This window comes from Eleutherodactylus coqui, chromosome 1, assembly GCF_035609145.1.
Source record: "Eleutherodactylus coqui strain aEleCoq1 chromosome 1, aEleCoq1.hap1, whole genome shotgun sequence".
Taxonomy (NCBI): Eukaryota; Metazoa; Chordata; class Amphibia; order Anura; family Eleutherodactylidae; genus Eleutherodactylus; species Eleutherodactylus coqui.
Window position 1 is genome coordinate 47,179,870 of NC_089837.1, and position 12,236 is coordinate 47,192,105.

The 12,236-nt window shown below is 40.3% G+C and overlaps 1 protein-coding gene across 4 annotated transcripts in view; it reads right to left on the bottom strand.

Moving 5' to 3' along the window:
- Positions 1-1,686: 1,686 nt before the first annotated feature.
- TFAP2B (transcription factor AP-2 beta) overlaps positions 1,687-12,236 on the bottom strand; it is a 35,951-nt gene continuing 25,401 nt past the window's right edge. For all 4 annotated transcript variants that reach the window (XM_066595306.1, XM_066595325.1, XM_066595316.1 and 1 more), the window contains exons 6-7: positions 9,437-9,578; positions 1,687-4,240 (exon numbers count right to left, since the gene is read on the bottom strand). In XM_066595306.1, coding sequence (XP_066451403.1) covers positions 3,940-4,240; positions 9,437-9,578 — 443 coding nt within the window. In that variant the 3' untranslated portion in view covers positions 1,687-3,939. The remainder of the gene's footprint in view (positions 4,241-9,436; positions 9,579-12,236) is intronic.

Here is a 12,236-nt window from a genome sequence, read left to right on the forward strand (position 1 = left end):
TTTAGGGTTAGAAAAAGTTTGCTGCTTTCTTCCAAACGAACCACCGCCCTTGTCCGTAGAGTTGTGTGTGGTATTGGAGCTCAGCTCCATTAAAGAGGAAGGGAGCGATATCAGATACAACCCATGGACAAGGATGACACTGACTTTGGAAGAAACTGGCCTGCTTTTCCAACCCTGGTCAACTCTGTTAAGCACTCATGACTGTGCAAAGATATATTTTTTCAACATACTTCTAAACCCTTTGGTAGCCCTAAACAGATTTGCCATTTTCCATTTCTTACTTATTATGTTTGTTCGTAATCTCATGAAGACGTTTTTGATCATAAATTAATGTAGGACTGTAGGCTTATAGGGGTCAAGCATACTGTGAGGCATCAAAAATATATAATCCAAACTAAGAAAAAAACTTCGCAATTATTCTTCGAGCGAATGCTGAAAAAGTGAAACTTAAAGGAACACTCTGTTTAAAACGAATACCCTGTGTAATGCCTAGTAGAGATGAGCGAACACGTTCGGCTCCGCCCCTTTTTCGCCCGAACACCGAACTTTGCGAACACTTCAGTGTTCGGGCGAAAAAGTTCGGGGGCCGCCGTGGCAGCGCGGGGGGGTGCGGCGGGGAGTGGGGGGGAGAGGGAGAGAGGGCTCCCCCCTGTTCCCCGCTACTGCCGCCCGCGCCGCCGCGCATCTCCCCGCCCCCCGGCGGCACCCGGACACTTACGCGCGAACACTGCAGTGTTCGGCAAAGCCGGTGTCCGGGTGCGGATGTGTCCGTAACGGACACGTTCGCTCATCCCTAATGCCTAGTAAAGCATTGGGGGTGGAGCATAACACAACGGTTCTCTGTTTAGTATTTTTTAAATGCCTCTATAGAAACTCCTTCCACACAGGCCCTACAATAGGAAAATCTGATTGGTTGGTATGGGTAATACCTCTCTAAATTTCATACCCTAGCGCCTGTATACTTATTTTCCAGCATGCTTAAGTATAAGTATTGTTACATTCTGAAGATATTTGTTTACTTTATGCACATTTTTACTTTAAATAAATTTCCGTTCTTTTGTCCCTCCACTGCGATGTCATGCTGGATGGATTATCCTACATAGTTTAGCTGCCGTCATAAATTAAGCAAAGAAATATATTATTATTAGAGATGAGCGAGCACGCTCCTTTAAGGCTGATGCTCGAGAGAGCATCGGTCTTTTCGAGTAACTGATTACTCGTCTGAGTGCCATACAGGGGGGCGGCGGGGAGCGGAGGGGAGAGAGATCTCTCTCACTCTCCCCCACCCCCTCTGCTCCCCCCTGCCGACCCCCTACTCGAAAAGACCGATACTCTCTTGAGCATCAGCCTTAAACAAGCGTGCTCGCTCATCTCTAATTATTAACAGTCAGGTAAAATATTCAAGAATCTTACAATTTCCTGGTCTTACTTTTCTTTAAGAGCTAAAACGCAAAATTGTGTACTTGGTCATAAGTTTGACTCCCATAATAATGAATTAGATCTGTCAACAGATCCATTCATTTATTATTATTATTATTATTATTATTAATTGCAGATTTTTTTTCCTTTTTTTTTTCACAAAATATGTCAAAAAATTAGCGGCAATTATATTTGTGGTTAAAATTGTAACCAAATCCTTCTGTCCTTTTCATTCTGCACTGAATTAACAAAAAGAGAAGCTTAACATACAACAAAAACACAACAATGTTTTATTAATGTAAATCAGATCATCACTGGACAATTATCAGTTTATCTATTCATTGCTATAATGGTTGGTTTAAAGAACAAAAAATAAAAATGTCAGAGACTACTTAATTTCAAGCGTTTCCACCCATTCACAGAGGTACAGACTCACATATAAATAAGTACTTACTCGCCATATATACAAATTCCTGTTAAATTAAGCATAAATAAATATATACAAACTTAACATTATCTCCCCTCTGGTTTGCATGTTTGTTGGGTTTTTAATTATGAATATTTCGGTACAATTTAATTCTGCTTTTGTTTTTTGTTTTTTTTATAACAGATGACTCGGTCTAAAATGAACTGGAAATAAGAAGATGTCAAAAAATGAAAATGCTACTTTTTATGCTTCATTTCTAAAAATATTTTTCCTTGCTCTCGATAGCAAAAAAAACTCTAATTTTGGCACATTTTACTTGCAAATTTGGGGTCTGTTTTGGGCTTTTTTTTTATTTTTTTCTTTAATGTTCTGAATTTTTTTTTTTCATTTTACTAAATAAAAAATATTTTTAACACCATAATAAAAGATTGAAATAAAGAGCAGATAATAGCAATATAATTTTATGATGTTGACATGAAAATACACGGCACAGCCTTCTGAATAAAATGACAAGGTACAATGATAACAAATGGGAAAAAAATTCTTTACAGCATCACATAATATAAAATCAAATACAAATATATTTTACATGAAAAACTTAAAAACTGTCGTTTCATTGGGGTCTCTCCTGCTTTTAATTTAAAGTGAATCTCCCCTGCAGGAGCTGACTCTTTATTACAACATAGGCATTAAGTGTTGTATTTTATAATTATTTTTTTTTTAACTTTTTTATGTAATTTGCAGTTTTTATTTAAATCATTCTATTTTTTAAAGTTAGCATTGGCTACACATATCTGTAACAAAGACGAAACCTAAAAATAGAAATATATTTTAATTTTTTTCCAAATTCAAAATAGAAATATATTTTTATTTTTTTTCTCGAAATTCAGAAATTGAATTAAAATTGGCTAATGCAACTTCAAATGTAGACACCCAATGAAAAATGGCTGTGCAGCTCTACCTATATTGGACTCGTAGAACAGACGAAAAGCCTATAAGTTGACTTTTTCTAGAGTATAACAACATAGTTTCAATTTTCTTAACACACTGGGAATCTTTATTGACCTATCGGGAGTTTTTCAAGTCTTCATATTTATCACTACCACAGATTATAAACCAATAAACCATTTATGGCTTAATAAAGATATCAAACTACCAGGAAAACCAGTTATGTGATTGTTCAAAGCTTCAAATTTTCACCAATTGTCCTATCAATGAGAGAACATTGGTGAAATTAATTATTTGACATATTTGTATCATTTTACTATAGTGCCATTTGTTGTTTTTAGTTATTTTTTTGAGGTCAACGGGGAGTCTGGGGGTAGATTATAAGGGTAATATTTGACATTGGTGAAAATGTCGAAAATGTTGAAAATGTTTTTGAAAATGACACATTGGGTTGAAATGCCTTTTTGTAAATCAACACTTACAGTGAAAACATTAATTGTAAGAGGTCAAATACAGATATTACTTGTACAGGGAAGATGGGGGGGTGAGGAAATGGTCATATAATTGACCGTGGGTTGTATAAAACACATATTTTACAACAAATAAAAGTCTCAAAGTGAAGACTCAAAAGAACCAGGAGACAGGCAACTCCTGGGTATATGATTGTTGAATAGAGGGGGATGACCGTCCAAGTAGGGTATTTCATGGCATTGTCATGTCCCATTGAGACAAGATACTTCCATAACTGTGCTCCCACAAGATCTGCAGCTTCCCAAAAATTCCTTCCAGTTTTCTAAGACATCTCCCAATGGTTCTGAAGGAAGCAGCAATGGGGCTTGTAGGTCAGAAATAAAGGAGATAAGAAGAAAGATTGCATTCCACAAAACCTCCAGTAAATGGTCACTGTTCTCTTCTTAAGGGTGCTGGGGAGTTCTAGAAAGTGTCCTTAAAAATGGAGATAAATACAAAGTTGTTGACAAATGATGAGCCTGTGTTTTCTGTTTGTGCGCTGGATATTCGTCTATAGGGCTCAATCTGATATATTTATATATAGAATTTGTAATTTTCCAAAGCCAGTCCAGTATTTTTTTATTTTGTTTTTTTAAAGCTAAAATGAAAGATGTTAAATAAACGATGTCCGGTTTTCATTTTCGGTGTTTTTCTTCCTTGTCACCGTTTTTACTAACAGGCCCCTCCCCAGATGTGTGCCTGTTAGAGTTGTTATTGTTTAAAAACATCTTGTCCATGCCCTTCAGGGCCTCAGTAAGGTAGTTTTGGAGAGCCGTGAGAGCTGCACAGATGGCTGGTGCACCAAAACCATGGGTGATGAGACTAAAGTGAGTCAAGCAGCTCTGGATTCCAGGTTCCAAGATAGGACTTGGTCGACTGTTGCCTATGGGCGTCCTGTCTTGGGCCAGCAGATCTGTAAATTCTTTACAAAGTTGCCTGTAGCAAATAACAAAACAGAGGATATAAGTAATGAAAGGGACTAATACTAGGTGCAATACCAATGCTGGATATACAGTGGAGACGGTATCTATTGCTCCTATATGGTTCAAAAAGCATGAGCTCCAGCTTAGGTTGCCCACCATGTTTCCCCAAGGGACACAGGGCTCCCTTTCCACAAGCATAATTATATTTTAAAGAAATGATGGAAGAACTGGCTTAAAGTGACCCTCTGATTTCAGGACAAAATGCTGCTCTGTGACCAGAGGGCAGAAGGGATATATTACCTATACTTTGATGTTTCTCTGAACAGTTAGTTCCAGGTCCCATTTTAGGCCATCCAAGTTGGCGATTGGAGTTTTCTAACTACCTATGCTCCCTGATTGTCCACCCCAGGGAGAACAGGTTTAGTACTTTGGTAGTATAACACTACCAATGCACTGTGGGTTAAGGTTGTCTAAAGATTTCATCAGCAATGTTGGACAACTAAAAATGGGATCAAGAACCAGCAGATGAGAGGGCCAACATAAAAGAAAAACTGCAAGTAATGTATCCGCGCAAGCTCCAGTCTTAGGTCAGAACTTTGTCCTGAAACAGGAGGGTCACTTTAATGATCAAGAAGACCTTGTTGACTACAAGGGATGGGGAATTAGAGATGCAAGCAATGTTAACCCCTCCAATATTAGAAAACACAAGCTGAAGGTACAAATTTTTGACATAAAAAAGCCCAATGTACATCACATTCACTTAAACTAAGGCTTCACAATAATATACTAATATTATACAACATGCTATAACATATCCTACTGGATTTGATACGTTTTCTATTTTATGCCACAGCAATGTCAAAAATTGTCAAAGCTGTCAAAAAATTTGCACACAGCTTTTTGTAATTAGTATTCATCTCTGAAATGAATTCTGCATAGATGATAGTATATGTTTTCAAGCTATGACACCACCTGTCGTATCACTCAAATTGTGATTGGGTATGGGGTGACCACTGTCACATAAGAACACAAAAAGACAATAAAGCAATGCAATTAGTATCAAAAATAAAATAAATAAGAATTAATTTCAAATTCATGTAAATATTCTAATAATGAAATATATGAAAAATAAAGATCATAGTCAAAAGTTCCATAATCTGGGCATTCGGCACCACATATCAAACCAACGTAGGCCCAACACTTGCTGCAAACATTTACTTCTGTAGCAAATCACCCTTGAATAATCTGAATTGCATGCTAAATGATTATATCTAAGTGTTATCTAATTACCCCATAGGGTTAAAGGTATTATGGGATAATTGTTGCTTTTCCTGACCTGTCAATCACATTCCCAAAATGTGAAAGGAAACTTTGAATTTAGAAAGTGAATGGCAAGAAGTCAGGGATTATACATCTTCAAAGGGATCTGAAAGTAATTAAAGGTCTGAGCGACCGATATCTCCTGACCTTGGAGAAGGAGGCAATGAAATTCAAATTATGTTAAGCAAAACATATGTGAGAAATGGGCTCGGTATTTTTAGATTTTTTTTTTTCATTCAATGTTTCTAGTTGAACTTGGCGAAAACTCTTCCCTCCCCCCATGCTTTCATGAGAATGGAAACCTGCCGTGACCATACTCTAGCATTTGCCCAGTAATTCGATCTGAAGCTACATTGACACAGATGGGCCCAAAAACTCAAACTACATGACCACTCTAAGGCCCTTACTTCTCTGTGATCCACCAGACCTTAAGCTGCTTATATACCTTTTGATCTGGTAACCAAAGAATGGTAGAAAAAAAGAAGATATCGAAGTTCAAAATGGGCCAATATTATGGTGTTGTTTTTTGTCACCTGGGATGACGTAGAGCAGAAATAGTGTGAAAAAGACCAAAAGTATTATAAAGTGGATAGCTTCAATGGCTAAACAGAAAAATTATATATGCAAGCTTTTGCGGCTTCTTAATGCCTCTTCATCAAGCTATCTCAGCCTGATGAAGAGTCATTAAGTAGCCTCAAAAGCTTCCATATACAGTATCATTTTTGGGGGTTAGCCAATTAAGGTATCAGCTCTATAATACTTGTGTCTTTTTTATACAAAAGTTTTTAACATCACCTGGTCTGGATTAGCGGCAGCACCTACCAAATTCAGGCAGGTCCCAAGGCCCACTAAGCCCAAGGGGACCTCATTTTTTTAAATCAATTATATCAACATCTTATAGGCACAAATACAATTTACTATGACAGTAGAACTACAGGGAGCTAAGCGTTTCCTGCTCCACTGTCCAAATGCTTTCTTTGTCTCACAGGTGGAGTGATGATGTCATCGTACAACCTCCTTCATTCTGCCCGATCCTGGCCGGAAGAGGCCAAAGCAGAGATTAGAAGATGTCATGGGAACATGATATAGTTGAGAGAGTTTATTATAATAGGGCATGCGCATGATGGAGTTTAGAGAGTTGGAGAGGGTTTATTATTATAGGGCATAGCGGGGCCTATAAATGACTAAGGGGGGCACAATGAGGCCTATAAATGACTCAGGGCACACCGAGACCTATAAATGACATAAGGAGCCCATTGTGACTCTATTGCCCAAAGGCCCACATAGGGCTGGAGCCAGCACTGCAGAAGGCCATGATATTTGCTCCCTCTTTCAGACCCTTTCCATGACTCCTTTGACCAATTTTTCAATCCCTTGCTTCCCAGTTTCTCTGGAAAGGTCAGTCGTACACAGGTTTTTGTAAAGGGGAGTGAACAAAGCAGGATGCCAGGAATTGGGCCAGCGCTAATGCCCAACAACCTCGGGCAGGTGCCAGGACCCACTCAGGGGTAGGATAAATCTTGTCTTTGTTCTTTGAAACTAACTGTATCTGTGTCTTAAAGACATGGATACAATTGACTATGACAGCAGCACTGCATGGGCCTATAAGTTACTCAGGGAACCCAATGTACAGGTCACTAAAGGACCTGTATAAACCCGAAGCCGTCCCTGGATAGGAAGGTCCTTCTAAGGATTGCTAACCAGTATGTTCAGATGAGGTGCTGCTTAGGAATCAGATGGAAGTCCAGTCATTCATATAGTTGAACAGACCGGTACTGTATTGGTCAAGTGATGCCCTACAAGAAGTTTCTTTTTCAGATTGAAATCATGCGGTATGAAGTGCATGCAATCTCATCTTGAAGGTTTAAATATAAGAACACCAAACTATGGTCATTCGGAGAAGCGAAATGTGTTAGTTACTATCTGCATCCGCTTGTTGCATCTCTGACATAGTTTTCGATGGTGGGCTTAGAGTAAGGCTTGAGCTCTGTTTACATACCAGTGTTTGAGTAGATTTCCACCTGATTCCAGAGCAGCACCTCAAAGAGAGTTGTTTTTCTTTCCAATCAACCACTCCTGGTCCAAAGGACCTCAAAATATCTTCACAAAATTAGACTATTTAAAGCAACAATATTCTTTATAAGGACTGGAGGGAGAGGAGGGTACACTATCTGCTGTTGTTCATCCTTGCCATCCCACCAATTCCAGGGCCCATTTTCAGCCATCCATGATGGCCAACATAATCTTCAGGTTACCTAATCTCCACATTGCATTGCTAGTGTTAGACTGCCAATGCACTATATCTGCTTTCTTGCCTCTTTACAGGACTTCACAGGTGCTGCAGCCAATAACAGAGCTCAAGCTCGATCACTGAGCTCTGTCATTGGCTACAGCACCTGTGACGTCCCGTAAACTGAGCAGGATAACAGCCTGTAAACAAACATAGGAGCACCGGTGCGGAACACAGCAGGAGAGGTGAGTATATCACTAGTTGTTATTTTAGAGCTTGGTAAAGGAGGTTTACAGATAAGCTAGAACTAGGACAACCCCTTTAAAGAAACCCTCTGAATTTAGCTGCCGGGGTCCCATGAAGGGGAATTTTACATGATGTTATTGAATTTGGGCCCCTGCTTACATGTTACAATGTATCACCTAAAGCTTTGATGTCATACATGTAACCAAAAATTAGTGTCATGTAGGTTATTTATCATCTACTACAAAGTCTAAGCACATATTTTGCATAGTTTTCAGAGGTGGCCAAAACTATAGGGAGAAAGACAGAAGACAACACCAGTGAAGGAATGTAACTCGGCGCCTACATCCCGACTAATGAGCCTACAGTACCGGGGCCGTGATGCCAATACCATAAGGCTTCAATATCTAAAACTAGAGATGAGTGAACTTTTCAAAAGTTTGGTTCGGCTGGTTTACCAAATTTTGGTTTTATCCGAATTACTTTGAACCAAACCAAAAGTTCATAAAAAGTCCTATCACTAGTACTGAATGCTGTCTAAGAACTTGGTGGCCCTTCAATGGATATGGCTCAGCAGTTAGTACTGTCACCTTGCAGTACTAGAGTCCTTTGTTCCAATCTGACCATGGATAACATCTGCAGAGACTTTGTAAAACTCAATATAGATGCTGTCCTTGGTCAGATTAGAACCTGAAACTCCAGTGCTATAATGCAAGAGTGCTAACCACTTACCCACCATGCTTCTTCTTGGTTCTCCAGAGGAGGAGAAGACAAGAAAAAGAAACATAAAGAAAATTCCATCTATATGTTGTCCTTAGTCAAATTTGAACCTAGGGCCCTAGTAGTACAAGGGAAGAGTGCTGACCACATCCATTGACCAACTGCCACCACCACCAGTATTTCAGAGTTGTTAGACAGTGTTCAGAACTAGTTTTAGGGGGTTTCATGACCTTCCTGTTTGACCAAAATGAACCATCTGAGGTTCAGGTTCTTGAGGAACGGAACTTTTAGCAAAGTTTGACCCAAAATAATGAGGCTGCAGTACTGAGATCCCCATCTAAAACCAATGGAGCTGAGTAGTGAGATCCTGCTCCTAAAATATTCAGGCCACCATAATCAAACCCCCCTCCCAAACCATGGAGCTGCATTACTAGAATCCTAACCGCCAAAACTATGAAGCATATTGATGCAGTACTTAGGCATGGATTCCAAAATGATATGCCGCAGCACTGGGTGTCTGATACCAAAAAATGAGAGTGCAGAGCCCATTGAATGAGCACACAATAAATATACTGGAAGACAGTGAGGATGCAGAAAGGGGAGGGGTGCAGCTAGAAATTGGAGTGCACTCAGTGAGAGACAGGCAGATGTGCAGATCCCTTTCATAGCACTTGGAGCAGAGAATTTGGCACTCACTTTGTAGCCAGCAGCATATTCTTTCTGGAGTGCAGATCAGTGGGGTCTGTGTGCTGTCTATTCAAGTATTCCGACACCGCCTTGGCTGGAAATTCTGTTTCACAGATGTATCCAAAATCCCGGGCTAGATGGACAGCTTCACCTGTGGGAAACATACATGTGTGGGATCAGAGACGGCGCTTCCACATATAGACAATACTCTGTAACTATCTACCCTGATACATTGTATCGATGAGGATGATGGCTGCAACAAGGATTTAAAGGTCTGGCTTGTCCTTTGGATACAATTACATTTCTTAACAGTAAATTGCAGTAAAATTTCGTTAATCTGGCATTTGTGTAAAAAGAAGATACTATGCGCAATTTTAGAACCGCAGAAGACTGAACAGAAAAAAAGTAAGGCCGTGTGCGCGTGGTTAAAAGCGAGCTGCCCTGAGACTCTCGAATACATGTTGTATCAGACGGCACATAGATACTCCGTCCGGGCGCTGTCTGCTGTGCAGGACGCCGTACATTACAAGTCCTGCTCTCATGCGAACCTCACACAAGAATGGGACAAGATTTTTTAAACTTTGACCATCAGTTTAACCCTTTCCAATCCACTGTCTGACATCAGAAGACCTTATGATTTAAGGCTGTACAGCTCCGATGTTGGAAGACATCTGTCGGGGTTCTCTTACTGTATATTGCCAGCCTCTCTGCTGTCGGAGCCTATCCAACGGGTCACCTCATGCACTACTGGCTTTAGCCAGCAGATAGCGCCGTTGTATAACGGCAGAAAAAGAGTAAGCCCCCTAGGAAAACCAAGATACAAATTGGATTGGAAAGGGTTAAGAGACTGGGTTATTTTTTCGTGCAGCTTCTGTTCCTATTGCCATCGCACAGAACTCACACAGAAATATCTTCCATGTAAATAAACCCTCAGGGCGTATTCACATGACCATATTTCATATTTAGGTCCATGGATATGCAGAGTAGTCACAGCCTGAAACGCACTGATTCAATTTTTTTTCCTATTGGCAGTTTTTTTTACGCACGTAAAAAAAAAATCGCATAAAATCCTGCTGATTTTCTGCATATTATGCATTTCCATTCACTTCTATAGGCTGTTATGGTGTATAATACACAACAAGATAGGACATGCTGAGGGTTTTTTCACGCAACCGAAAGTAGCATGAGAAATACGCGGCTGAGAATGAACTTGTTGAAATCAAAGTGTTCCTTACCTGCATATTACAGGTAAAAAAAACGCCAATAGGCAGAAATACGCAGCGAATATGCTGTGTATTCACGGACCAATATCCGCAATACGGCTGTGTGAATGAGCCCTTATGGTCGATTCGCGCGGGTGTTTTTGTGTGCGTATTCGCGTGTGCACAATACGCAGAGACTAAAACCCGTTGATTTCAATGGCTTCACTCTCACTTGTCTTTAATATATGCATGTAAAAAATGCACATCCAAATACACCAATGGAAATCAATGGTGCTGGCTGGGGTCCGAATTACGTCCATAAGAAGTACAGACATGATGAGGACACAAAATGCACCCATGTTAATGGCGTGCTGAGATTACTATAGTTTGCAGTTTCATTCTTAGGCTATATTCACACAGTTGAAATCCATGTTGGAACAATCCTAAATGGGGGTCTAAAAAGCTCACAGAATAAGCGTTCCGAAGGTCCCCATATGAATGGAGTGAATGTCATGCATTCGCACTGCTGCTCTACTCATTTCAATGGTGAGGACTTGTAATCTGCTATTTCCTATGCTGCCATTGAAATGAATGGAGTGGTGGTGCACCTGCATGACGTCCACTCCATTCATATGGGGACCTTCAGGACCCGAATTCTTCCAATCCTGTGTCAAAGGGGTTGTATTACGATTTCAAGGTATATCCTATCCATCAAATATGGATAACTTTTTGATCGGTGGGGATCCAGCCACTGAGACTCCTCCGACCTCGAGAACGGTTCCTGTGTCCCCCCTTCCTCCTCATTTGCATCCTCAAAACAAAGAAAATAGAACCCATTGATTCCAATCGGTTCACTCTTATTTCCTTTCTTGAGCACAAAAAATAGGACCTGCTCTATTTTACGGCGTATTTGTGCACCAAGGGCCCTATAGAAGTCTATGGAAGGTGCTCAAAGGTGTGCACAAAATGCTGCGTAATTCCGTGAAACAGAACACATTTGGACCCCATTAAGCTAAACAGCCTTTCAAATCAGTATCGGGGGTGTCATGCACACATATGAACAGGGCTTGCATGCACAAAAGAGTACAATACACAAGCCTAAAAAATCGCACCGCAAAAGTTAGAACATAGGCGCGTTATTTCAACGCCCAACTTTCTTTCCCGCCAACAGATAGGTCTTGTCCTATCTTTTAACGGCACAACGCAGGAGGTTTCATAGACTCCTGTGGGAGTCTATGGGAGTCAGAAGAAAAAGGGAGGGGAAGGGAGTTTAACAACAGCTAGCGCTGCTAAACACTGTCAGGCGCCTCCAGTGAGGCTTTTAAGGTTATTTAAGTAGTTCTGCCGACCAAGGGATTTCGGGGCTGCGGCGTCAGTTCACTGTAAGTCACCACAGCCAGCCGTGAAAAGTCGTGAAGAATAGCAGCGACTTGGTCTCGGCTATTCTTCACGAATATTTTTTTTTTTTTGCACATTGATTTCAACTGCATGCACACGGAAAATCCATGGAGAAAAGATTACAAGTGGATTCCCATTCAAATGGATGGATCCTTTAATTGGCGTGAACTTGTCACGGATATGGAATACATGTAGAGTCGAAGCGGATT